The sequence below is a fragment of the Danio aesculapii genome, chromosome 5, assembly GCF_903798145.1.
Source record: "Danio aesculapii chromosome 5, fDanAes4.1, whole genome shotgun sequence".
In the NCBI taxonomy this organism is placed as follows: domain Eukaryota; kingdom Metazoa; phylum Chordata; class Actinopteri; order Cypriniformes; family Danionidae; genus Danio; species Danio aesculapii.
Window position 1 is genome coordinate 7,415,058 of NC_079439.1, and position 27,840 is coordinate 7,442,897.

General features: G+C 36.1%; 2 protein-coding genes across 2 annotated transcripts in view; one reads left to right on the forward strand and one right to left on the reverse strand.

The window, feature by feature from the left end:
• Positions 1-202: 202 nt before the first annotated feature.
• LOC130228837 (RNA-binding E3 ubiquitin-protein ligase MEX3C) lies at positions 203-13,001 on the reverse strand. Its single transcript, XM_056457308.1, has 4 exons — positions 12,921-13,001; positions 12,433-12,793; positions 9,909-10,056; positions 203-4,604 (listed from the first exon to the last, which is right to left on the reverse strand). The coding sequence occupies exons 2-4, from the start codon at positions 12,763-12,765 to the stop codon at positions 3,484-3,486; spliced, it is 1,602 nt and encodes a 533-aa protein (XP_056313283.1). The 5' UTR covers positions 12,766-12,793; positions 12,921-13,001; the 3' UTR covers positions 203-3,483.
• Positions 13,002-16,607: 3,606 nt separating this feature from the next.
• The window catches only part of stpg2 (sperm-tail PG-rich repeat containing 2), a 96,123-nt gene continuing 84,890 nt past the window's right edge, over positions 16,608-27,840 (forward strand). The window contains exons 1-4 of the mRNA XM_056458924.1: positions 16,608-16,713; positions 18,990-19,099; positions 19,175-19,315; positions 20,727-20,912. Of these exons, the coding sequence (XP_056314899.1) occupies positions 16,608-16,713; positions 18,990-19,099; positions 19,175-19,315; positions 20,727-20,912 (543 nt within the window). The remainder of the gene's footprint in view (positions 16,714-18,989; positions 19,100-19,174; positions 19,316-20,726; positions 20,913-27,840) is intronic.

Consider the following 27,840-nt stretch of genomic DNA (forward strand, 5'->3'; position numbering starts at 1 on the left):
ATGAATTTAATCCATTTTGCAATAAGGCTGTAACATAAAAAATGTGGAAAAAGTGAAGCGCTATAAATACTTTCCGGATGCACTGTATATCTGGCAACACTGAGTTTGGAGCATATTATAGATGAACAAAGTTAAAGGTAAAGCTCAAATCACACACACAATCACAGACACACACACACAGAGAGAAACTCGGAGTAATGAGTTTTAAATGAAACAATTTATTAAGGAACTTTTAATATCAGAAAAATAAAAATCTTAATTCTTTTTTACAGCAAATATATAATATCAGTGCTTTGGCCACAGGACAGTAAGGCCATTTATCATAAAATATATTTGAAACTTTTAAGAATACAACTTATATGCCTTCATGTCCCTGCATATATGTATATACATAATAAAAGAAGAGTCAAATTATCAAAGACAGAAACATCGTTGCAGTGTGATGCTAAAAATCCCTCCGATAAACAAAACTCCTAGGACTTTTATTTTGTTCATAACGTAGTATTTATGCAGACGTAATGCAGCGTAAATATATTGGATCCTTGGCTTTTTTTTGTTTGTTGCGGTTTAGGAATCGTTAGATAATAAAACATGCAGGTGTGCTCTTTCCTGCTCTATAGTACCTAACGGCAATACTCTACAAGCTAATACTTACATCTGACTATCGCCAGATAATCTTATATTTATATATATTTGAATATGAAATATAAACTACAGAAATACTACAAAATTGTAAAAAAAAAGAAAAGAGTCAAGGTAAATCTTGAGAGTTATGGATGTCTGATGCCTTGGTTTCTCTGAGTTTAGTAGTGATTGTGAAAAAAAGGTGCCGTTAGCCGTGTCAACCTGCACTTTGAGATCATTATTATTTATAAATATCATGTCTTGGATAAAATTGCTCCTCTCAGGTCAGAAGTGATCAGATATAACTTGCTTTTCTGGCCTGGCAGGACCTGTTTAGTTAAGGCAATGAGAGGAGTCGTGAACATATAATGGGACAGGTTGAAATAATCCCTTCCCCTTGTTTTTGTTAACAAACACACAAGCTACAACGAAGTAAACGCAGCCATGATTCAGGAAAATGAGGGAACGAATAAAGTCATAGGAATGAATTCTTAACTTGTGGCCACAGTGTAAGTAAAACGAGTAAAATTAGAAATTAGATTAAGGAAAATGTAGTTAGGATCTATTAAAAATATAATGGTTCACACTCATGATTTAATAAAACAAATCTAATTCTTCATTCACGGCCACAATTGTACTAAAATGATAAAAAAAAAGCTAATTATGGCTACAATTTATTAAAAACTCCATGCTTTTTTGAAAATGGGCTCATTTGAGTTGAGTTTTACCCTTTTTGAATCCATTCAGCCAGTCTCTGGTGACAGCACTTTTAGCTTAGGAAAATAATCAAAACTCAATTTTTAAACAAGATGCTAATGGTCTAATCTGATTCCATGATTTATGCTAAGCTAAAAGGGCTCCCATCAGATCCCGAGATCGGCTAAAGGTTTAACTGTAGTGGAGTTATAGATTGAGTCTGTTTCCCCCCCCAAAAAAGTGGAGTGTTCCTTAAGCAAATGTTTTATTAGTGACTACGATTGAACTAAAACGAGTAGTGTGTACAATTTACTAAAATGAGAGGACGAAATCCTAATTGGTGCGCATGATAAATGCATTCTTTTAGCATAGGAAAATGATCGAAAATCATTTTTGTGCTAGATGCTAATGGTCTAATTTGATTCTATTTACGCTAAGCTGAAAGTGCTCCCACCAGAGCTGGAGATGGGCTGAATGGATTCTAAAAAATATTAACCGTTTAACTCTAGCGGAGCTGTAAAATGAGCCTATTCCCCCCCAAAAATAGCAATTGGATTAAAAGGAGTGAGCAAAATGTGGTTAGGATCTATTAAAAATGTAACGGTTCACACTCATGATTTAATAAAACAAATTAAAATCTTCATTCACGGCCACAATTGTACTAAAATAAGAAAAAAAGCTAATTATGGCTACAATTTATTAAACTGTGTTAAATGAACTCTAGATTTCTTTGAAAATGGGCTTATTTTGAGTAGAGTTTTACCATTTTTGAATCCATTCAGCCATTGTGCGAATTATACATTGACGGGGGAGGGGGTCAACTTTTTCGGTTGTAGTAGTAATACATGCTTCAGTGAATCAAATTTATCAATGTATTTAAATTACTTCTAATTTATTAATAAAATGAATAGGTTTTCAGTGTTTTGAGGGATATTTATAAAACACATTTTTAATTATTTATAGTTAAGATATAGATCAGAGATAGCTATTTCTTCCTATTAAAAGGCTGACCCCCCTATACATTTTGTTTTGATGTCCTTAAGGGGGGTGATCAAGGGTTAATTGATCGCCCCTGTAATTCACACCCTGCATGCAGCCCATCTACAGGTCTGCCGGGAACACTTTTAGCTTAGGAAAATAATCAAAACTCAATTTTTAAACAAGATGCTAATGGTCGAATCTGATTCAATGATTTATGCTAAGCTAAAAGTGCTCTGGTCAAACCCTGAGATTGGCTGAATGGATTAAAAAATAGTATACCTAAATTGTTTAACTATAGTGGAGTTATAAACTGGTGCGCATGATGAATGCATTCTTTTAGCATAGGAAAATGATCGAAAATCATTTTTGTGCTAGATGCTAATGGTCTAATTTGATTCTATTTATGCTAAGCTAAAAGTGCTCCCACCAGAGCTGGAGACGAGAACGGGAGAATGTATTCACTAAAACGAGATTCATGATTCACTAAAATGATTTCATTTAAGATTAATAGGTGTACATGATAAATGCATTCTCATGTCAATGTGCAGGGCTAGTTTTGTGCATATTATTAATATTATTATTATTATTATTAATTCATTCTTTTAATGTGGACGGAGAGAGATAGCTATTGAACGACCTGAATGCAAAATTTGGTTTTATTTCTGAAATGCTAACAGAACTCTCGTTCTGTTTATCTGATTCAACACGTCCAATTGAAGATCTGTTCATTCTGCGGTCCTTAATTTGGTAGCGTGTATATATGTTGAGTGTGTGCAGGCATCAGAGTGGTGAGCTGAGGGTCAGGACGGCTCTGGTATGATCGCATGCTTCTCGACTCTAGTGTTGCGAAACTGAAACTCAAGGCCACAGATGCTTTTGCAGCAACAACGCCAGTCCATCACCAGCATGGAATCAGGCACATGAAAATGTAAACACAGAGACGATACCTTGAATTTAAACCAAGAAACAAAACAAAACACATGTAGGTGATGGCTATTTAGCGCTGCTAAACTCCAGCACTGCTTGCCACAAGCAGCCAAACATAAACAGGGAAATCAATGGTGATTATTGACCAAAAAAACCTGCATTTCTCAGTTACTTAAAACGTAATATAAAGAAGGAAGTATTTGAATGTAAAAAAACAAATCAGTTTGCTCCTCGTGATCCCATATTTTTGCTTCTCTACTCGCTTTGCAGGATGGAGTTGGAACACTCCAAACAGATGCGGTTTTGCCCTCCCAAAATGATCGGCAGCACGTTTTCTCCGCAGCGTACGCACGTAGGTATTTGGCTGTGTTTGGTGTAGTTGTGCACATCCGGCGGAGAGCTGGAGCCTGTGCTGTCTGCGCTCGATGGGGAAAAGGCAGGACCAAACGCCGGGAGGCTCTGGGAATTCTCCTGCACCAGCCGAACCAGCGGATGATCCAGTGCCTCGGGAAAAGACGGCGACAGACGGGATGGAGAAAGCCTGGGCGTAGTCGGCAAACTCGCACCACCTCGCTCAAAGGTGCTCCACAATGCTGGCTGTGCATTGGTGGATGGAGCGGTCATCATCAACCCATCGTATCCCACAGAATCTTCAGATCCCAACGGCAGCTGGGTATCGCCAAACCAGAAAGAACCACCAGTGCTCCCAGGACTGAGATCCGCCACCCCGCTGCCCTTCCCACTAAAATAGGACTCGCTGGAGTTGCTGCCGAGTGAGCTGGAGCTATCGTTTCGATAGCCTGCAGCATTGCTATTGAAGCTCCCGTGTGCGAATTTGGAAATGCCTCCAGAGAAAAGCCAAGCCCCACTGCTTCCCGACTCAAATCCGACATCGGTGCCGTTATAGTGGAAGTCGTCATCCTCTACATTGGTTTCCACGCTCCCGGCGGTGCGCATGGCAATATGAGCTTCGATTTCCTCCCGAGCTCGATCCACATTCTCAGGCATCCCGGTCACCTCGAACACAGGCTCTTTATCACGGCTCGGCGTCACAATGTAGGTGTGGGTCTGCTGCTGGATCCTCTTGATAGTCGCTCCTTTGGGTCCAACCACGAGGCCGACCATTCGATACGGCACCCGGACCTGGATGGTGGTCTGTCCTGGATGGCAAGGGACGCTGTTGTGAGCCACGTTCGGCGCTGCTTTGTTCCGAGTCGCCCGGATGAGGGAAAAATGCTCAGCTGCAGACAGAATCTCACGCTTGGCCATGACCACGTCCTCCTTGCGGCCGGTCACCACGAACACCGGTTCTTCTCCCCTCACAGGCGTTTTAATGTAAGTGTTGGTCTTTGCTCTCAGAGCCTTGATTTTGCAACCTAACAAGAGTTGAAATACAAAAAAAAGTCAAGACATTGCTAGCTTAAAGGGTTAGTTCACCTAAAAATGAACAATTCTGTGATTAGTTAGTCACCTTCAGGTCATTCCACACCTTTGAGACCTTCGTTCATCTTCTGAACACAAAATTAAAGCGATAGTTCCCCCAAAAATGAATATGTACTCACTCTCAGGTGGTTCCAAAACCTTTATAAGTTTTTGTTTTTCTTACTACAAAAACTGTAGTAAGCTGCTCGAGTGACATAACACGTCACTGTTACGGGAGCCCCGCTGCGTGTTTGGAGCTCTGTCGCGTAGATTTGCAATTTACATTTTTATGGTAAAATACCTGTCACCAGACTTACATGATCGATACTGGAAAATTACTACTGATGTTCTAATTGTTTTTCCTAAAAAGCTTAAGTCTTCTAATTGTACAATGCACACACAATTCAAAGGTAAATCAGGTACCACAATGTACTACAAAAAACGGAAAGTATTGTTTTGCCTCAGAAATCTAACAGATTAAAACATTTTAATGACAATTTTCACAATAAAAACGTAAATTATACACATATGCATACATACACACATATACATGTATATATGTATATTACACACATGAAACAGACATGTAAATATGTATATTTGTACTCATCCTGTCTATATTTTTATAGCCCTACCCTAAAAAAAAACTAATAATTAAATATATATGTTTTATTCATTCATTTTTCTTTGGCTTAGTCCCTTTATTTATCAGGGGTCGCCACAGTAGAATGACCCACCAACTATTCCAGCATGTTTTTGCAGTGGATGCCCTACCAGCTGCAACCCAAGGTTGTAATAGTTTTGGATTTTTCATTAGTTTTAGTTTCTATTTCGTTTTGACTTTTTTGTTTTCAAATTCAGTTCGTTTTAATTAGTTTTAAGAGGTAGATTTACTAGTTTTTATTAGTTTCTATATTTTAAAATTGCTTCTTTTTAGTTTAGTTTTTATTAGTTTCAGTATTAGTTTGCTTTTTCCCCAAATAAAGATATTTGTTGGGTGCAAGATTCAAAATCATCAGAATAAATATTGTATGATAAACTCAGCCATACATTTCTTGAAACCTGTATTTAGAGAATACATGGCCACTGTCATCAACCAATACCATCTACCCATCCTCAAATACAACAGCCCACAAGATAGCAGCCTTAAGTACAATATGTGTGCAAGGCTGCTTCTGGGGTTAGATACACAGCAGTGATGGGAAGTTCAGATATTTAACGTGAACCAGATCTGTTGCGACAATCCTCCCATGTTAGGACTTAACATGCCAAAATAATGTAGTCAGCAATGATAATTTCAGTCAGTTAAAGAGCCCATATTATGGATTTTTGAAAATGCCCTTCCATGTAGTGTGTAACACAGCTCTAAGTGAAGTGAAATATCCAGCTAAGGCTTAAATCTGTAAGTGTACAGTGTTTAAAACTATTGATTCATCTATAAAAGAGTCGACTCATAGTGCTTCAAACGAGTCGCCTTGATAACGAGTCATTAGGTGTTTCGCGATGACGCAGCCACGAAACACAAGCCTCGCCAGTAGTTACGCGCGCAAACCAGGGAGATTTGAAACCTGCGGCCCCGCCCACTAACACAGAAAAAACACTAGACACACACACACAGACGCCGCCGGTCGAATGAAGTCACGCTGTGCTCAGATGGATATTATTGACAGTCTCTACCCAAAGATGAGTTGTTAACCTGGTACAGTACACGCGGTTACTCTTTATATTCTCTTATCACATGTAAGCCACGTTAAAAACGCGACGCGTGCCGCTTTGTTTACGGATTTAACGTTAAAGGCTTTTGTGAGCTCGCGTTCCACTGCCGTTTGTCGTTGCTATGGCGATCGATCGTAAGCTAGGAGACAGGAGACTTGTGTCACTTTCCCTAGTTCTTCTGAGGAGCGTTGTGTGTGTGTGTGTGTGTGTGAGAGAGAGAGAGAGAGAGAGAGAGAGAGAGAGAGAGACTCGCGTCGCTTTCCCTAGTTCTTCTGAGGAGCGTTGTGTGTGTGTGTGTGAGAGAGAGAGAGACTCGCGTCGCTTTCCCTAGTTTTTCTGAGGAGCGTTGTGTGTGTGTGTGTGTGTGAGAGAGAGAGAGAGAGAGAGAGAGAGAGAGAGAGAGAGAGAGACTCGCGTCGCTTTCCCTAGTTCTTCTGAGCGTTGTGTGTGTGTGTGAGAGAGAGAGGGAGAGAGAGAGAGAGAGAGAGAGAGACTCGCGTCGATCTCCCCAGTTCTTCTGAGGAGGGTTGTGTGTGAAAAAAGCCTTACACTATGAAGCGCGTGTGCACTGTGACTACTTTTATATAGTTGATTACCAGCTGGGCATTTCACTCTGTCTCGTGCTGAAGCCTGTCACTGTCGACCAATCGCAGCAGGCTGTCATCGGTCCAATCAGCGCAGATTAGCTTCGCGCTGAGGAGGGGGTTGGGAACAAATGAATCGCTGAACGATTCATATGGGAGTCGCTGGGATAATTAGGTAAAAATAAATGCAGGTTATAAGACCATCAAAGTGTTTTATGACCTTGCATGCATATTAGACTGTTGTTGGAGACCCTTACAACCTAAATATGACCCTATTTCATGTATAATATGGGCTCTTTAAAGCATCACCATGATCTGAAAAGTTTCTTACAGTAAAGTTTTGCAACCCAACTGAAGCACGATTCACTTATTTAAATTCCATTACTATTTTCTGTTATGAAATAAACTTATGTTTTTTCACCAGATCCTCTGATTTAAGCCATTGGTTTACTCGCGCTGCAGTTAAGTTTAGTTCAGTCACAGCAGGCTGTCATGTACTGTTTGTGTTCGGTTTACTGAATCACGCATGCGCAGTATTATCGATTCACCGCTTAAACCTGATCTCAATGTAACGTTACTGTTCTAATAACTGAATAACAGTATATATTGGTTTATTTCGAGTCAGATAGGGGTAATAGGCATGTTAAAAAGTAAGTAGCTTGTGGATAAGAGTGCTCACTGGAGACGCGAATCGTTTCATATGATTCAGTTCGAATTGGTGAACTAATTCAACCGGTTCATTTAGAAGATCCAGTTAAAAGATTCGTTCGCAATCACCAATACAGAAGTAAAACCCATTATTTGGCACAAATGTGTTAAAGTAATAATTTTAAGTCTTTGTATTTAATTCTGTCACAGTGCTGCTGTCATATCCAGAAGTTGTTTTTGTCGCACGAGCAACATCGAGGATGACTGGAGGAGAACCGGCTCGATCTGGACAATGGCAGCAGGACTACAGACTCTGAAGTGCCATACAGGTCAAACACCTGCAGCGCGAAGTAAATAGATTTACTCCAAAAAGGCATACAGTAAGATTATGTATTAAATACATTTACAAATACGAAAATAATTATATAATTTTAGTTGGTTTTAGTTAGTTTGTATGTACACAATACAGTTTCAGTTAGTTCGTTTTTTTTTTTTTAAATACTCTCGTTTTTATTTTTATTTCAGTTACTGACAATTTTTATACATTTTAGTTTTCATTTTTTCGTTCGTTTTTGTTAACTATAATAACCTTGCTGCAACCCAGTACTGGGAAACATACTCATACTCACATCAAACCCATACTCTCTCACATCCAGACACACACTTATACACTACGGCCAATTTAGGTTATTCAATTCACCTATAGCGCATGTGTTTGGACTGTGGGAGAACCCGGAGGAAATCCACGCCAACACAGGGAGAACATGCAAACTCCACACAGAAATGCCAACTGACCCAGCTGGGACTTGAACCAGCAACCTTCTTGCTGTGAGGTGACAGTGCTAACCACTGAGCTGCCAATATATATGTTTATACAATGTTTTTGTACACACACATAGTGTACATTCAAATGTTATTTTATATAAATTATATATTTTATATTAATATTAATAATATGCTTTATTTAACATCCTATAGTTATATTTTAAAAATAACTGATTCTTAATAAACAATTATTATTGTTTTCATTTTAATACATTTAACAGTCACAACCAATATACACTCACTGGCCACTTTATTAGGTACACCTGTCCATCTGCTCGTTAACACATTTCTAATCAGCCAATCACATGGGAACAACTTAATGCGTTTAGGTATGCAGACATGGTCAAGACGATCTGCTGCAGTTCAAACCGAGCATCAGAATGGGGAAGAAAGGGGATTCAAGTGACTTTGAACGTGGCATGGTTGTTGGTGCCAGACTGGCTGGTCTGAGTATTTCAGAAACTGCTGATCTACTGGGATTTTCACGCACAACCATCTCTAGGGTTTACAGAGAATGGTCTGATAAAGAGGAAATATCCAGTGAGCGGCAGTTCTGTGGGCACAAATGCCTTGTTGATGCCAGAGGAGAATGGCCAGACTGGTTCCAGCTAATAGGAAGGCAACAGTAACTCAAGTAACCACTCGATACAACCGAGGTCTGCAGAAGAGCATCTCTGAACACACAACACGTCCAACCTTGAGGAGGATGGGCTACAGCAACAGAAGACCACACCGGGTGCCACTCCTGTCAGCTAAGAACAGGAAACTGAGGCTACAATTCACACAGGCTCACCAAATTGAACAATAGAAGATTGTAAAAACGTTGCCTGGTGTGATGAGTCTCAATTTCTGCTGCAACATTTGAATGGTAGGGTCAGAATTTGGCGTCAACAACATGAAAGCATGGATCCATCCTGTCTTGTATCAGCGGTTCAGGCTGCTGGAAAATCTGCAAAACTGTGTGATGTGATCATGTCAATATGGACGAAAATATTTTGGAGGAATATTTCCAGTTCCTTGTTGAATCTATGCCACAAATGAGTAAGGAAGTTCTGAAGGCAAAAGGGGGTCCAACCTGGTACTAGTAAGGCGTACCTGACAAAGTGGCCAGTAAGTGTATATATTTACATTTTGTACTTGCTCTATTGATATTTTAAAAGCCCTACCTAATTTCTTGTACACACATCTAGTATACATCAAAATCTTATTTTATCTAAATGTGTTTAACAATAATATGCATATTTTTACTAGTCCTGTTAATATTTTCCTGGGCCTCACCTAAAAAATAAAGTAGTGAAATTTACAACAATGCAATATAATTTAACCCATATAACAGCAGGGCTGGTACAAACATGAATCACTAATCCAGCTGACCCAGCAGAAAACAACCTAATTGTCGAGTCCTTCGGTGTCTGAAAAGTAAGACGAGATGAGTCACAATATGAGAATATCAAACATGACACAATAATGATCAAACAAACCCACCCTGCCTGCCAACTATTTCCGCCACGTGCTCAGATGTGGGCACCATCACACACTCAGTAGTGTTCACACTCTTCCTCCTGGTATTGAGCGCACACCTCTCCTCCTCCTGCATCATCATCATGGCCATCATCATCCTCCCTTGGTAGCCCTGAGAATTGACGTAAAGTAGCTTTTATATTTCAACATTCAGATTGCTTCTCAGTAAAAATATTTTTTTTTTTTGCAAATTATAAGTAGGGAATTTATATTATCAGCCAATGACTATCAAAGTACAGCAATGTTTACAGTCAATTAAATAGTGCTAATGTTGATTTGAAGCCATACTTACAGTTTAAGTCAGAACTATTAGCCCTCCAGTGTCTTTTTCAAATATTTCCCAAATGATGCTTCACAGTGCAAGGAATTTTTCACAGTATTTTCTATAATTCTACAATTTTCTATTCATCTGGAGAAAGTCTTTAAGTCTGGATAAAAGCAGTTTTCAATTTTTTTAAAAACCATTTTAAGCTCAATATTAGGGCTGAACAATATATCGTTTTAGCATCGATATCGCAATGTGCGTATTCGCAATAGTCACATCACAAAACATTCAATGTTGAGTCTGAATTATAGTTGAACAGGAGCTATAGAACTGTATTTAGAATGTTTTGCAAATATGTGCAGTGCTCAGCATGATTGAGTACACCCCATTTTAAAAATATTTTATGCATTTCTCAGTGAATATAGGCAATGTATTCTGGTGCATTTAGACAAAACAGATTTTTTAAAACAAATAACAGATATATTTAGGAAAATAATATTTTAGTCACCAAACATCTTTAAAAATTGAAAGATAATACAATTAAATTCAAGCAAAATATTGCAAAAAATAAAATTACAACCTACAAAATTTTTTCAAGATTTTTCCTCTTTTTTTTTTTTATTTGTATTTAATATTTTTATATTACATATAAATTTGGCTGTACTACTTTTTGGACCACTATCATAAGTTATTTTGTTAGATTAGCTCCAGATTTGACTTCAGTACTGACTAATCTAATGTATATGCACAAATATAATATTGTATAGCTTCCTATTAAAATATGAATTTAAAAGAGAGATTTGTGAGGGATGTACTTGTATACGTTTTATATATATATATATATATATATATATATATATATATATATATATATATATATATATATATATATATATATTAACCCCTTGACTGCCTGCTCTACCAAATGGTTGACCATATTTTGACTGATTTAAATAATGCCTATTAAAGTCATTAAAGGAATGACTGTTTCATAGCTTATAACGGTTTACACGCACAGCATTGTTGAATTACAATTTTTATTTTTTATTTTTTAAATCAAACAAACAATCCTGTTGCACTACCACACTTGATATTGGTTTTATTGTAAGAAAAAACAAACAAATAAACAAAACAAGAAAACATGACATGAAAATCTGAAATATTTTATGGCATACTTCAAAATATAAAGATGATTCAGTATTCAACAATGTTTTATTTTGATCATTTTTTTAAAATAAATTGGTCATACCGGTACTTTTACCATAAACAGACACATCAACCATTTGGTAACGGATGATGTTTTAGAAATTATGGGATGTGTACAAAAAAAAAAATGAGTGTGGTAACTAGATTTTAAGAAATGCAATCCAAAAAAAATCTTGGTGGGGCAGTTACAAATAAATAAATAAATATTTATAAGATTTATGCAAAAAAAAATAATAATTTCTTACTTTGATTTTTTTTTTTCGTTTCTAGTCCAAATATCTTTATTTCAAAGCAAAAACAAGATTTTACTCATCCCACTGGCTGATAATTTAGCTTGTTTTAAGGGGGAAAAAACTCTTAATTTTACCTTATTTCTTCTGAAGTTGAAAACAATAAAAAAAATTTCACTTGATTAAGAATTTTTACATCGTTTGACTAGAAACGAGACAAAGCAAAGTAAAAAAAGCATATTGTAGTTGCATTGTGGTTGTTTGATTCTTGTACCTGAATACTGTTAGACTCCACATAAAAACATCAAATGGAGCTACTCAAACTATCTTCTAAAAATGTAATCATATCGCAATGTTTATTGCAGAAAAATAAAATATCGCAATATCAGATTTTTCCAATACCGTGCAGCCCTTGCCAATATTATTAGCCCCCTTTAGCATCTTTTTTGATAGTCTACAGAATAAACCACTGTTATACAATGACTTGCCTAATTAATCTAGTTAAGTCTTTAAATGTCACTTTATGCTGAATACTAGTATCTTGAAAAATATCTAATCAAATACTATGTACCGTCATGACAAAGACAAAAGAAATCAGTTATTAAAACTATTATGATTAGAAATGTGTTTGAAAAAATCTTATTTAATAATTTTAATAATTCAGGAGGGTTAATAATTCCAAATATTAACAAAACATAAAATATAAAAGTAACAGTAAACAATATGTAGGCCATGTTGTCACTCTTAAAAAAAATAAACAAATGTGGGAACATAAAACCAACTTTACCTCCGTGCCCTGAGACTCGCCCAGTCCATCCTGGAAGAGCCCATTGGGCCCCGGGGCCTCCATTCCTGCAAGGGCCCGGGCCCTCAGCTGCTCCAGATCAGAATCATGTCTAAAGATAATAGTGTTGCTGTTGTTATTGATGCTGTTTTCTTCATCTGATCCACTTTGGGACAGAGGCTGGAGCTCCAGCACCGCGCCCAGAACCCCCAGATGGGATGATTCGGATAAAGTCTCGTCGTCTCGCAGATGTAAGCCGCTCAGGGTGTGTACCGGTACCGGGAGGTCCGGCTCGGTGTCGTCTGACTCCAGGAGCTGAGCTGTGTTACTGGGCATGCTCGACCAACAACGTGTCCTGCTTTCACTGCGGGACACACACAGACCGACAAAAGTGACACGCAGTCAGTTAACGAGTTACGATGTTACTGTATTTAAGTGTAGATATAGCGAATGTGCGATTCGTAAACTCGGAGAAATGTATTTGGACTTACAGCTGATGTTTTTTGAGCAGAGGCAGCTGTGGTTCCGTGACCCTGTTCTGCTGGATCTCTTTGTTTACGGTTCTTCGGGGATTCTCGCGCTGGTTAGTGAACAGCTGATCTGAGAGTGTAGCGCCACACGTAGGCGCGGATGAACCGCGGTTTAGCCATTGTAGACCGTACAAGCCGCTTGTAGGGGGAAATAAGTATTGAGTGGCGGGGGAAATAAGAATTGAACACGTCATGTTTTTTCCTGAGATTTCTAAAGGAGCTGTTGACATGGGAACCAGAATTTGGTAAAAATGTGAAAAATCAGAAAATGACAGAAGGAGAAAGTACTGAACTACTGAAATGAACTGTATCTTAGCTTAAAGACGCCTCTCATGGAGAATAAAGTCACATGAATTGATCAGATTTCCACAGACTTCAAAAGAGTGTAAAAATCTTGATGGTTCTGTGGGTCTCGTCTATCAAATCCGATCTTTAATTTGTATTTTCAATTGGATTCAAGTCAGGTGACTGGCTGGGCCATTCTACAGCTTGATTTTCTTTCTCTGAAAGCATTTGAGAGTTTCCATGGCTGTGTTCTAGATCATTGTCTTGCTGAAATGTCCACCCTGGTTTCATCTTCATCCTCCTGCTAATGTCGATGTTGGACTGAAGCAGCTGATATTCATTTACACTGATGAAGGGCTGAGGGTTGCTGAAGAACTACTGAGAGATTTCAGCTGTTGTCTGGTCTTTCACTGCCTTTCTACATCTTCCTTTCTTCATGTGTTCAATACTTTTCCCTGAGTAATTTTATTTTATTAAACATAACTTAATTTGTAATTTAATTCCTTTAGTTGTTACCAACATCCGGGGGAAATTTTAAAGTCAACCGCACCTTTAGAAATTAGTTTTCTGAGGAAAATGGTGTTGTGTTCAATAGGTATTTTCCTCGCTGTGTGTTCGTTAATGCCTCATTATCAGTCAGTCCCTTCTTGATGACTGATTGTCATTTGTGACCGTGGACCACAAAACCAGTCTTATGTTGCATGCATATGTTTGTGGAAAGTCAAAAAAATGCGTTGCATGAGTCAAAATAATTGATTTTTATTTTATGTCATAAAATAATATTTAGAATATTGAGTAAAGATCATCTTAAATTATTAAAATTTTGATTTCACGCAGACTTTCATAAGTTTGTTTACCTTAAAGCTCCCATGAAGTGCTTTGAAATGTGCATTTCTATTCAATGTTTGACGTAATCTCAACTGAAAAATGAAGAGAGGGTGGAGCATAGAGTAGCTTTTCCCCCTTTAAAAAAACAGCCAATAGCGTTTTGTTTTTAACACAGCTCTGCCAATGAGAGTGGTTAAGCTCAAGTGCATTGATGAAAATTTAAATAAAATGTTTTTCCATAAGTATATTAAAACTTGGGCCTCACAGTGGCTCAGTGGTTAGCACTGACGCCTCACAGCAAGAAGGTCACTGGTTCGAGTCATCAGCTGGGTCAGTTGGCATTTCTGTGTGGAGTTTGCATGTTCTCCCTGTGTTGGTGTGGGTTTCCCCCACAGTCCAAACACATGCACTGTAAGTAGGCCCACACGCAATCTGCGCGCGCAGATTTCCGCTGATTTTTAGCCCATCATTAATTCTGTTTATTTACTTGAGTAAATGTGTGTAAATCTTTATTTATTTAGTTATTAAATTAAGTACAGTAATATTATTGACCAATATGAAAATGTTCATCTGATTTATGTACAATGCAGTTTGTACAGTAATATTTTCCGTCTTTTAATAGAGATATTATATGAGAGGCTTGCTTTGTTTACCAAATAAAGAGGATCTAATTGGATTTGCATTTTAAACAATAAATAAGTTAAAAAGATATTATTTTTTATTTCATATAGTAAGGTTTTAGTTATGATACTCCTAAAATAATTCCGCAGAAATCCGAAGATTTTTACCAAATTTTTCAGCAGAAAAAGCAAAAAACGTCTGCAGATTCCGTCTGGCCCTAGCTATAGGTGAATTGGGTAAACTAAATTGGCCGTAGTGTGTGTGTGTGTGTGTGAATGTGAGAGTTTTATTAGTAACTAAATCATCTACACTCAGCGGCCACTTTATTAGGTACACCTGTCCAAATGCTCGTTAATGCAAATTTCTAAATGGCCAATCGCATGGCAGCAACTTAATGCATGTAGACATGGTCAAGACGATCTTATGCAGTTCAAACCAGAATCAGAATGAGGAAGAAAGGGGATTGAAGTGACTTTGAACGTGGCATGGTTGTTGTTGCCAGATGGGCTGGTCTGAGTATTTCAGAAACTGCTGATCTACTGGGATTTTAACGCACAACCATCTCCAGGGTTTACAGAGAATGGTCTGATAAAGAAAAAATATCCAGTGATCTGCAGTTCTGTGGGCACAAATGCCAGGTCAGAGGAGAATGACCAGACTGGTTCCAGCTGATAAAAAGGCAACAGTAAGTCAAATAACCTAATTTGAGGTGGTCTAATGGTGTGGGAGATATTTTCATGACACACTTTGGGCCCATTAGTACCAATTGAGCATTGTGTCAATGCCACAGCCTACCTGAGTATTGTTGCTGACAATGTCCATCCCTTTATGACCACAGTGTACTTATCTTCTGATGGCTACTTCCAGCAGGAGAACGCGCCATGCCATAAAGCTTGAATCATCTCAGACTGGTTTCTTGAACATGACAATGAGTTCACTGGACTCAAATGGCCTCCACAGTTACAAGAGCTCAATCCAATAGAGCACCTTTGGGATGTGGTGGAACGGGAGACTCACATCATGGATGTGCAGCTGACAAATTTGCAGCAACTGTGTGATGCTAGGAATATGGACCAGAATATTTCCAGTGCCTTGTTGAATCTATGACACGAAGGATTAAGGCAGTTCTGAAGGCAAAAGGGGGTCCAACCCGGTACTAGTAAGGTGTATCTAATAAAGCGGCCGGTGAGTGTATATCTATAATCTTTATTAACAACATAAAAATTGTCATAATTTAAATTTCATAATTATAGCATGCTAAAAAGACTTTGATAAAACTTATCACTTGCAGTCAATGGAATTGATTTACTGATTGTTTTGTTGAACATAATTTTAATTAAGCTATTTTTTTCAGTTTGAGTTTATTTTGTCACTTTTTTTCTCTTGTTCACTTAAAACATAAGAATAATAGTTATAATAGGCTACTTAATTATTTTTATTTTAATAATTTTAATAAAAAACAATGCAGCTGCTGTTGTTATTGTTAATTTAACGTTGTTTAAAATGAACATATTCCCGTTGATTTAATGAGTGAAGTTGGATATTGCGAATGAACTTTAAAACCGTTCTTTTTACATTAGTTTTACCATAGACTGTATGCAAATATGAACGTAAACATACAATTGTAAAGTAATTTTGTTTACACACACATAGTTTTGTCGGTAGGGTTTCCAGGCAACGAGTTAACTCATGAATATTCGGTAGGTTAAAAAATGATAGGCATGTGTAGGAAGCAACGTCTACATTACCTAATTAATATTCATGAGCACCACTCGTAATTTGCGTCCAGGCAACGAGGCGACGCGCTCGAGATACTGGAGTTTGTGAAGTGAACAAAAGTGCCGCTTCACTGCTCTCACGATGATACATTAGTTAATTAAAGCAGTTTTAGCATCATAAATAATTAATATAAACATGTATGATCGAGCTCCGAGGTTCACACAATTGGCACTAAGCAGCACTACGTCTGAAATTGGACCAGGAACTTATAATATCAACAGATCTCTAGGCGGTGACAGAGGTAAGTTTCGACATGTTTACATAAAAAAAAAAGTCACTTTTAAAACCTGAGGCTAGATTTAAACATTACCAAAAAGCTTCAATATAACATTAAGGACGCATTAAAGCATTTTTCATTGGTTCTTTGCTCTTCTTATCAACAACCAGGATGATTCCCAGTTCTTGTTAGATTATAGGTTCTGTATACAGTAGTGAACATTTAAAGTGGATCAAAACATTTTATTAACGTTGTCCTGAAACTATTCAGCAACACCCCTTCTTATCTTAGGACAATTTAAAAAAAACTTTTTGATCCACTTCAAATGCTGACTACTGTAAATGTGTGATACTTTTTTATATGGAGTAATTTGGGTTACGATGAGAGAAGTTTACACTAGTGAATATAACATTACCCGTTAAAATAAGTAATTTGGGTAATGAGGGAAATTTAAATTTGGGAATATAATATTAACCTTTAAAAAATACTGGAATGTTGAGGGAAGTATACATTAGTGAATATAGTATTTAGAATCAGAATCAGAAAGAGCTTTATTGCCAGGTATGTTCACACATACGAGGAATTTGTTTTGGTGACAGAGCTTCTACAGTGCAACAGGATTACAGAGACAGGACAAAACACAGATAATAAATATATTAAAAAAATAGAAGTAAGTAGTGAGTGCAAATATACAGATTGACAAGTATATGTACATGTTTATTACTATATACAACGTTATATGTGCAGCTGTTATGTGCAAATTGGCATGTAAAGTGTGTTGTTAAATAAGTGTATATGTGTATAAAAGTGTATGGCAAGTAGTGATGTTGGTTTCACAATTATTATCATCAAGTGTTCATGAGATGGATTGCCTGAGGGAAGAAACTGTTTCTGTGTCGGGCTGTTCTGGTGCGCAGTGCTCTGTAGCATCGACCAGAAGGTAAAAGTTCAAAGAGGCAGTGTGCTGGGTGTGAGGGGTCCAGAGTGATTTTGGCAGCCCTCCTGCTCGCTCTGGATAAGAACAGTTCTTGGAGAGTAGGAAGGGTTGTACCAGTGATTCGCTCAGCAGTCCGAACCCATTAAAATAAGTAATTTGGGTAATGATGAGGGAAATTTAAATTAGTGAATATAATATTTCCCCATTTCAATAAGTAATTTGGGTAATGATAAAGGAAATTTACTTTAGTGACTATAATATTTATAATTTACCCATTAAAATAAATAAATTGGCCAAGTATTTTATATTATGTTTGTTTTTAGAAAAATAACAAATTATGTCACACATGGGATTATCAATGTTAGAATTACATTTTGATGTTAAAAAAACATAAGTTGGACCTAAATTCTTTACCGCGGTGGTTGACATAAAGATGATCGATTGATTCAATACTTACAAAAGATGCCATTTGAATGAGGATTACCAAATTAAGATATAATCTTGTTTGTGGGATAGATGTTGTGTAAAACTGTATTGGGTACTTGTATTGTGTTAGTGGAATTTGTTTTTGGGGACACAGAATTTGAAAGGTTTTAATTTGATCTTTTAGAGAGGGCGACACGGTGGCTCAGTGGTTAGCACTGTCACCTCACAGCAAGAAGGTCACTGGTTCGAGTCCTGGCTGTGTCAGTTGGCATTTTTGTGTTAAGTTTGCATGTTCTCCCAGTGTTTGTGTGGGTTTCCTCCTGGGTGCTCCGGTTTCCCCCACAGTCCAAACACATGCGCTATAGGTGAATTGGATGAACTAAATTGGCCGTTGTGTATGAGTGTGAGTATGAATAAGTGTGTATTGGTGTTTCCCAGTGCTGGAAGGGCATCCGGTGCGTAAAACATATGCTGGAATAGTTGGCGGTTCATTCCACTGTGGCGGCCTCTGATAAATCAGAGACTAAGCCGAAGGAAAATGAATGAATCTATTAGAGAATTCTAAATAAATTTCCCCTCATGAGATAATGTACTAATTTAACTTGCATAATTAAGACACTGGTCAAATACAGTAAAACAAATAGATGATATTGTATTTCCTCAGTAGATTGATTCGATTACTCAGTAGATTGATTTGTGTTAAGTATTTCAAACATTTTATTGTATTAAACATTTTCAGACATGTTTATATTTAAATGAGGCAGTGAGGCATCTTTTAATTGAATGTTATAGATTATTTTGCAAATATTTCTATCACAATAGTCTGAACATTAAACAAAGTTAGGCTCAGAATTATGTTTCCTTTATTATTAAATATTAGAATCTAAGCTTCAAAAAATATGATTAATTGATCTATTTTTTTCCCTCACTTTATTAGGTTCATATGCTCCATTCCTCTCTCTGTCTGTCAGAGATTCTGGGTTTCTGGGGCCAGCCAGTGCTCTTCACTCTCCTGGACCAGGACAGTACGACTCTGACATTACCAGGGTATGTTACCAGGCCTTAACATCAATCTAATACCATGTCAGAGGCAAGTGCAAGCTCATGAGTGTAATATTCCAGAATCATGTTTTGGGAGGGAACAGTCTTCAGAATCGCTCCAAGAGGTTTGATGACGGGCTGTCGGATGTGCCTGGTCCAGGAGCGTACAATGTTACGAATGATGTTTCACCTGCAAGGAAAATAACAGCCAAAAGCCCAAAGGTGAGATGATAGTTTGGATTATGTTAAGGTTCTTAATTGTTATTAAGATACCTATATATGCAATATACGCAACTTATATAAGTTTATATTACAAACTGTGGTTGTTATTAAAATATATTTCTATTTGTTAAGTTATAATAATATAATATATAGAGTACATCAATAAATATATAAATATATTTTATATTATATAAATATAATATATATATATATATATATATATATATATATATATATATATACACACACACACACACACACACACACACACACACACACACACAGTTGAAGTCAGAATTATTAGCCCCCCTGAATTATTAGACACCCTGTCTACCCCCCCCCCCCAATTTCTGTTTAATGGAGAGACTTTCTTCAACACATTTCTAAACACAATAGTTTTAATAACTCATTTCTAATAACTGATTTATTTGATCTTTGTAATGATGACAGTAAATATTATTTTCTCGATATTTTTCAAGACACTTCTTTACAGCTCAGTGACATTAAAAAAAAACAGAAAAAAAACCAGTTATAGCACACCCGCCCACCCTACCAAGAGACACACAACCCCAAGGCCACCCTGGTGTGTGCAAAGTACTTGATTTTGCAAAGTTCAAATGTTCAAATTAAATCCTGCTTCTAATCTTCAATGCTAATTTCACCCTTACGCTCCATCATAACATCACAACTCAAGAGACAACTTTTCACCTCGACGAGAAATCTCATTACGATTTATTCTCATTATACGAGATTTTTTCACACCCCTAATATATATATATATATATATATATATATATATATATATATATATATATATATATATATATATATATATATATATCTTAGTCCCATTATTAATCAGGGGTCACCATAGAGGAATAATGCAACTTATCCAGCAACTTATCCAGTATATGTTTTATGCAGCAGATGCCCTTCCAGCCGCAACCCAACACTGGGAAACACCCATACACGCTTGCAGTCACACACATACACTACGGCCAATTTTAGTTTATTCAATTCACCTCGGCTTAGGTGAATATAACAATAACTTGCCTAATTACCTTAACTTACCCAATGAACCTAATTAACCTAGTTAAGCCTTTAAATGTCACTTTAAGCTGAATACTAGTAACTTGAAACATATCCAGTAAAATATTATGTACTATCATAATGGTAAAGATAAAAGAAATCAGTCTGTCAATAATTCTGACTTCAACTGTAAATAAGATTTATATAGATATTTTTTGTATTCAATACAAACACAAGCTTTATTTTCTTTGCAATAAACACAAATATTCAAATAGATCCAAACGGTTTACATACTTTTCCCTTTTAGCTCTGAAGGATTTCCCTCTACCCATGATCTTCCATTATATGTTTATTTGATTATACCCCATTCTGTTGTGTGCAGATCACTTCTAAGGCTGTTAGGCCATCGTTAAGTCCTGCTGCTCCCTCTATTCCGTCTCCAGGACAGGCGTTCGGGTATGAAGAAGATGCTCAAGGTGTCCTGCATAAACACAAAGTGCCCAACAGAGACCAGAGCCTCGGCCCAGCCTTTTACAGCCCCGCACCGGTCAGACAGAGTACCAGCAGTGTGTGTGTGTGTGTGTGTGAAGTCCTGTTTTTATATCCTAGTGGGGACTAGGATATAAAACCTGAAGGCACACAGGCTAATGGGGACTTGCATCACCATGGATACCTAGATTAAGATCACTGTGGGTAAACATGCTTATAAATCAAATAGAATGAAGTAATTTAAGTACTAATAAGCAGCCAATATCATAATAACATGCATGCTAATAAGCAACTAATTTATAGTGAGAATTGTCTATTGCGGATGCACACATTGCGATATCAATGCTGAAACGATATATTGTGCAGCCCTAGTATACATTTAACACTATCTATAGTACAATATAAATACATATATCTATTTAAATAGATATTTTTACATAATATCTATTTAAAAGTCATTAAGTTTATGGGAAGTCCCCACTAGAATAGCAAACTAGGTGCGTGTGTACCTTTTTTTCCTTACATAGTCATTCATTCCTTACACAATTGATACACTATGACCTTTTATGAAGCTGCTTTGACACAATCTATATTGTAAAAGCGCTATACAAATAAAGGTGAATTGAAGAGTGGCCATTTATCATCTCTGTATGAAAACTAGCGAAACTAGCAATGCACTGATATTGGAAATTGGACTTTTAATAATTAATATTCTTTTGTTTAAAACTAAATTAATTTTTTTAATGTACAAATTCTAAGAAAATTTTATTCTAAGAAACTTTTTATTTATTTATTTATTTATTACCAAATATGTTTTTGTTATAAAATTAATTTATATTTTATACTTTATATTTAATATAATTTATATTTTATATATAATATTTAATTAAATTAATCTTTTTATATTATTACATTTTTTAATTTAATAATTTTTTATTAAATTTTGTTTAATTTTATTATTTAATTTTATTAAATTTTCTTATTTAATTTTATTTAATTTTTCATTAATTTTATTTATTTATTTATTTATTACCAAATATGGTTTTGTTATAAAATTAATTTATATTTTATACTTTATATTTAATATACTTTATATTTTATATATTAATATCTAATTAAATTATTCTTTTTATATTATTAAATTTTGTAATTTAATAAAAACATTTTTTTAATAAATTTTGTTTAATTTTATTACATTTTATTAATTAATTTTATTTATTTATTGAATTACATTTTATTTTATTATTTTATTTATTTTTAATTTAATTTATTAATTTATTTAAATAAATATTTTTATTTAATTTTAGTATTTTTTATTTTGTTATTTTATATTATTTTATTTTATTATTTTTTTATTATTTTATTTTATTTAGGGAAGAGGCTAGAATATACAGCACATACAGTTTAACAATCATTAAGTCTATAGGAATTCCCCACAAGGATAGCAAACTAGGTGTGTATGTGTGTGTATGTGCACCTTGTTTTCCTTACATAGTGGGAGCCAAATGTCCCCACAAGTATAGTGACACCAGTACATGTGGTATTTCTTGGGAGATTTGTTTGGACCCCATGAGGACATCAACTCATAAATTACAAAGAATGAAGTTTTTCTGTGAGGGTTGGTTTAGGGGGGCAAATGGGAAACATTGTTTTTTGGGACATTCAGAACCTCTTTTATCATGCGAATAAGTAACTAATAAGTAATAAGTCAGTTTTTTGCTGTTTTATAGAAAGAAATCAGTTGTCTTAACAATAACTTTTATGATAATTAAACCACTGACTCACTGGATGGATCTTCTCAAACTCTCACAGTACAATATGGGTATTCTCTAGCCACTTTTGCTATTGTAAGGATGGAACTAATACGGGCTGCACCCCAGCGCATGATCTAACAGGGTTGTGCTTATTCTCTTAATGAGTTCTGGGTGTGTTTTGAACATAACATGCATTAAAAAAATCAGACACTCATCCCCCATTCCCTTTAAGAGTCAGTTGTGTCGTGCCATGGCGCATTTGCTATTTCCATGATGGACTTTGTAAGTGGAAAAACTGAACGCTTCACTAGCAAGAAAACAGTTAAACAGACCATCTGCAGCGCGAGGATAAAGAACGAGCCTCCTCTATTCGGCCTCTTTACTTTCTCTTTACTTTACTTTTACTCTTTGCTTTACTCCTTTATTTTCGTGGATAAGGAAACGGTAAAAACTCACTCCACTGAAGACATCCATTAGCCTACATATTTAATTTCGTTTGTTAATCGCAAAGATTTGTTTCAAAACTATTTCTAAGTTCAGTTCTAATTTCCAGCAAATGAATAAATGAACAATAATAACGATGTGGTCTGGACTTTAGAGCAGCTTTTAGTTGGTCAATAGTGCGGTCTATTTCAGTTCTTCAAAATATCAAAGCGCCAACAATGCACCTTAACACACCTCCTTTACAGACCAGCACACCCATGAGTCCACAAAGGGGCGCAAATGGATTTGCTATTTAAAGAACGTAGAGCAAAGCATGAAAATTACAGTTGCACTGGTCTGAAAATAGCAACAAATCGAGCCAAACACGTCTTGCATCTTATTGCTCTGGGTGCCCCTAATCTGAGAATTTAGCGGAAAACAAAAGTGCATTTTCAGATTTCACTTAGAGATTTCATGGACAAACAATGTTTTTATTACAGCTTTTTCTCAGTCACTTTGGTGCATTTCTCACAAAACTATTTACATTAGCACAACAGTTAATGCATTCCTCTAAACAATTAGTACAAACTGCAAAAGCTAGTTGATAACCGGCAAAACCGTGTCATTTGCTCAAATTGGATAGCTCATTCCTCAAAAGCAAGTATTGATGTCAATGAAAGTGTCAGTGTCATCAAGACGAAAAGTCCTGACATCACTGTTTATGAACAAGATAGTCAAATGGCTTCATCATGATTTCATTATGACTCTGTCATTTTTTTCCAATGCAAAAAAGTCAGATTTTGGTGACTGTTACGACTTTATAGTTTTGCTCTAGGGTTTAAGAGGTAACATTTAATGTGGTTAAAATTTGTGGTGAGTTGGTGGCAAAATTTCAACACAACAACCAAAATACTGAATACTGAATTTATTTACAATAGTGAAAGAAGTCAAACAGAAAAAGAAAAAAGTATTATTTACAAGATCACACAAAAGAGAATAAATCAATGTACATTATGGTTGGGGAAACGAGAATTTAGTGGTGCCAAATAAATGAAAGCAATATAACAAAACTCCCAAATCTAGCTAATATAACCCTATAAACTATCTAACAGAAAATAAACACAACATCTTCAGCGTTTTCACGCTATAACTAAACCTACTCTACTAACCAAAAATACGGAGAAAACTTACAGCGGGTGGCGCTCACTTCTAAACTAGTGTGTTTAGACAGTGGAGTTATCTACGGGATGTGAGATGTATGTCACTTGACATCTAAACTCCTCGAATCCCAGAGCAAGGCTGACGCCAGAGATCAGGGGATTTCCACAAGCACACATACAAGACGGGTAACAACGATGAACACAAGAACAAGACCAAAATCAAAACTCTAAATTAACATCAATATCACATCACATAACCAGCCAAAACACACACAAAAGCAAGCAAACACAAATCAAGCAAGACAGAGCAAAAGCAGAACGAGCTTCCCCGCTCGCGTCCCTTTAAATTTTGAGCTCCTATCCTGATTGGTAGCGATGTTGATGACGTCACATGGTGGAATAGAGATTGACATCTTCACGGACGAATGGGAAACTGGAATGGGCGTACCTGAGAATTGACACAGAGAGAGAGGGCACACACAAGCAAAACATACAGGCATATACATATGACTGTAACAGTGACACTTTCTGAAAATGCTCAAGACAGCACTATAGACTATTTACTCAGCCATTTGAAAACTACAGTAAAGTTAGACACCACTGCATTTAGTGAGGTATCTGAGTACAAGACACTGAATATGTATGTTTCACATTTTTACAGCAGATGCTCTTTGTAATTCTAATTTACTCACAACATTGTGCGAAAGAATAAACACACCCTTATTTACAACAAACACAAACTTCCTTTGGGTAGAGCTGTGCACAACTGTAAACAATACTGCAGGACATATTAGAACTGAACCTACAGCATACACAGGTCTTTAAATCATTCATCAAATTGTTCAATTTAGAAGACATTTTCAGGAAAAAAAGGTTTAATTTTTTTTAATAAAATGAGCTCGACAGATTTTGACCACTAGTTCAACATTTTTGTATGTAATGGCTCAAGTAATAAAATAAGGACTATTAGTTTTATATGGAATGACTATTCAGCATTCACAAGTTTAGTTCATTTTGACTGACATAAGCCAAGCGGCAACCTCCCGCTCTCCCTCTGGAAGCCAATACGGAAGTAACTGAAACTGCAATTCATCAAAATTCCGCTAGTCCTGGCTCCACAATAGAGCAAATTTCAATTGAGCCCACTGTTAGAATGGTCAACTTTACAGCAGAAAAAAAGGTGTTTACAGCCTGGTACAAAGAACGATTTTGGTTCATATAGCTATTATTACCCTCCATGACAACTGTGAGGGGGTGAATTTTTTATAACTCATCCATTTCCTTTATATTAGGTTATATTAAGTTTGCATAATTAAGGGCGTGGCCACTTGAGTGACAGCTAGGTCTCGCTGGGCGCGGTCACTTCACCTCAGCTGAATCCGGCAGATTAGCCACTGATCTCGGCATATTCATCGTATTTTTGTGTTGTTTTATGTGGCTTTACACAGTCAGCTGCCTTTTGGACTTAATTCTTACAATTATCAGATGATATGGGATGCTGTGTGCACTTAATTGTGCTCACAAACCATTCACGTGGCCTCCGTTTCCCATGTGAGTAAAGTTATATACTTGCATACCATCTCTATAAATGTATTTGTTTTATTTAAGATCATTTATCATTTATATTTTTCTTTAGACCCGTAAAGCACTCCAGAATCTGACAGATTGATTAGCTGTAGGCTCTAGAACAGTCATCTGAAGCGTTGTCATACAGTGTCATGCCTGGATTTCATGAATAGTCTTGCATTTACACATTAACACAGACAGCTACTATGATGTGCACAAATGACTAATTGTTTAGAGGAATGCATTAACTGTTGTGCAAATGTAAATAGTGTTGTGAGAAATGCACCAAAGCCACTGAGAAAAACTGTAATGACATGCACAGATGAATTGTTCACCACAAAACTCGCAATGCGAGCTATCAAAATCAATGTGGTAAGTTTTGATTTTATTTGTACTTTAAGGGCTTAGTGGCCCTATTTATTTATTAATTATTATTATTTTTGCTAAATATTATGCCGCAGAGTACAGTGACATCAAAATAAAGGGTCAAAAGTCAAGTTTGAGCTCGGCATTTTTTATGTAAATGAGTTTATTTACTAAAATATATAATTGGCAGAGTTTCAGTGTCCTGCCTATAATTGATTAATTAATTTGGCTGCATGACTAAAAATGTTGAAAGTCATTTTCCTCACTTCCACACTCGAGTTAAGGTATTTTGCCTTTGTAGGTCAAGGTGTGTGTGTGTGTGTGTGTATGTGTGTGTGTGTGTGCGTGCAAATGGATGTGCTCTTAGTGAAAAAGATACATGTCTAATGGAGCGTTTTGAGTGTGTGTGTGTGTGCAGCACCTATTTAAACAACGTAGAGCAAAACGTGAAAATTACAGTTGCACTGGTCTGAAAAAAGCAACAAATCGCGCCAAACACATCTTGCATCTTATTGTTCCGGGTGCCCCTAATCTGAGAATTTAGCGGAAAACAAAAGTGCATTTTCAGATTTCACTTAGAGATTTCAAGGACAAACAATGTTTTTATTACAGCTTTTTCTCAGTCACTTTGGTGAATTTCTCACAACACTATTTACATTAGCACAACAGTTAATGCATTTCTCAAAACAATTAGTACAAACTGCAAAAAGCTAGTTGATAACCGGCAAACCGTGTCAAATGAATTGAATTGCTAAAATATATAATTGGCAGAGTTTCAGTGTCCTGCCTATAACTGATTAATTAATTTGGCTGCATGACTAAAAATGTTGAAAGTCATTGTCCTCAGTTCCACACTCAAGTTAAGGTATTTTGCCTTTGTAGGTCAAGGTGTGTGTGTGTGTGTGTGCGTGCAAATGGATGTGCTCTTAGTGAAAAAGATACATGTCTAATGGAGCGTTTTGAGTGTGTGTGTGTGAGGTCAGATGTGTCCATTAACAGAAGAGCGTCTAATGCCCCTCCGCTCTGCATCATTAGTCGTGAGGCTATTTCCATTACTAATGATCGCTGCATTATTTTAAAAAGTCACAAAGCGCAGCACTCATCCATTTTACTGTCAGGGCCGAAAACCCGGGGTAATTATTCTTTACGTTATATTTCAATATTCACTTACAATAATGCAGCAGATGCCGGACTCAGCGTTAATCAAATCATCTTTCATTCGCCATTGAGCTGCCAACTTCCTCCAGAGAGAGAAGAACTCTTTATCAGAGCGCAGACTCATCCGTCATGAGCATCTTGGCTTCTGCTGGTCGATTGTACATATATGAGAGTGGCCATATTATATACTTTTGTTGCACTTTCTTTTGTTTAATTGAAGGCCTTTATTGTCTTTGTGTAAAACTTAGCCAAACTAGCAATGCACTGATATTGGAAATTAGATTTTTTTTTGTATTAGTATACAGATTTTTATTTATCAGTATACTTTTCTTTAAAAACAAATACATAAATAACAATTTTTTAAGAACAGATTTTAAAAAAATGTATGTAAATCTTTTAATTTATTACCAACTATGTTATTTATTTTAATTAATCTATTTTATTTTATTTTATTTTATTTTATTTTATTTTATTTTATTTTATTTTATTTTATTTTATTTTGGATCACCCAAAAGTTTGAGGTACATGAAAAAATAAGGTAAAGAATAAAATATACTAAAAATATCTACACTGTCACAAG

Excerpts from the sequence above, each read along its gene's own strand:
- LOC130228837 (XM_056457308.1), bottom strand. The coding sequence starts at position 12,765 with ATGCCCAGTAACACAGCTCAGCTCCTGGAGTCAGACGACACCGAGCCG. Across the intron at positions 10,057-12,432 it reads GCGAGTCTCAGGGCACGGAG|GGCTACCAAGGGAGGATGAT; the intron begins GTAAAGTTGGTT and ends GTCAATTCTCAG. Across the intron at positions 4,605-9,908 it reads GGAAATAGTTGGCAGGCAGG|GTTGCAAAATCAAGGCTCTG; the intron begins GTGGGTTTGTTT and ends AACTCTTGTTAG.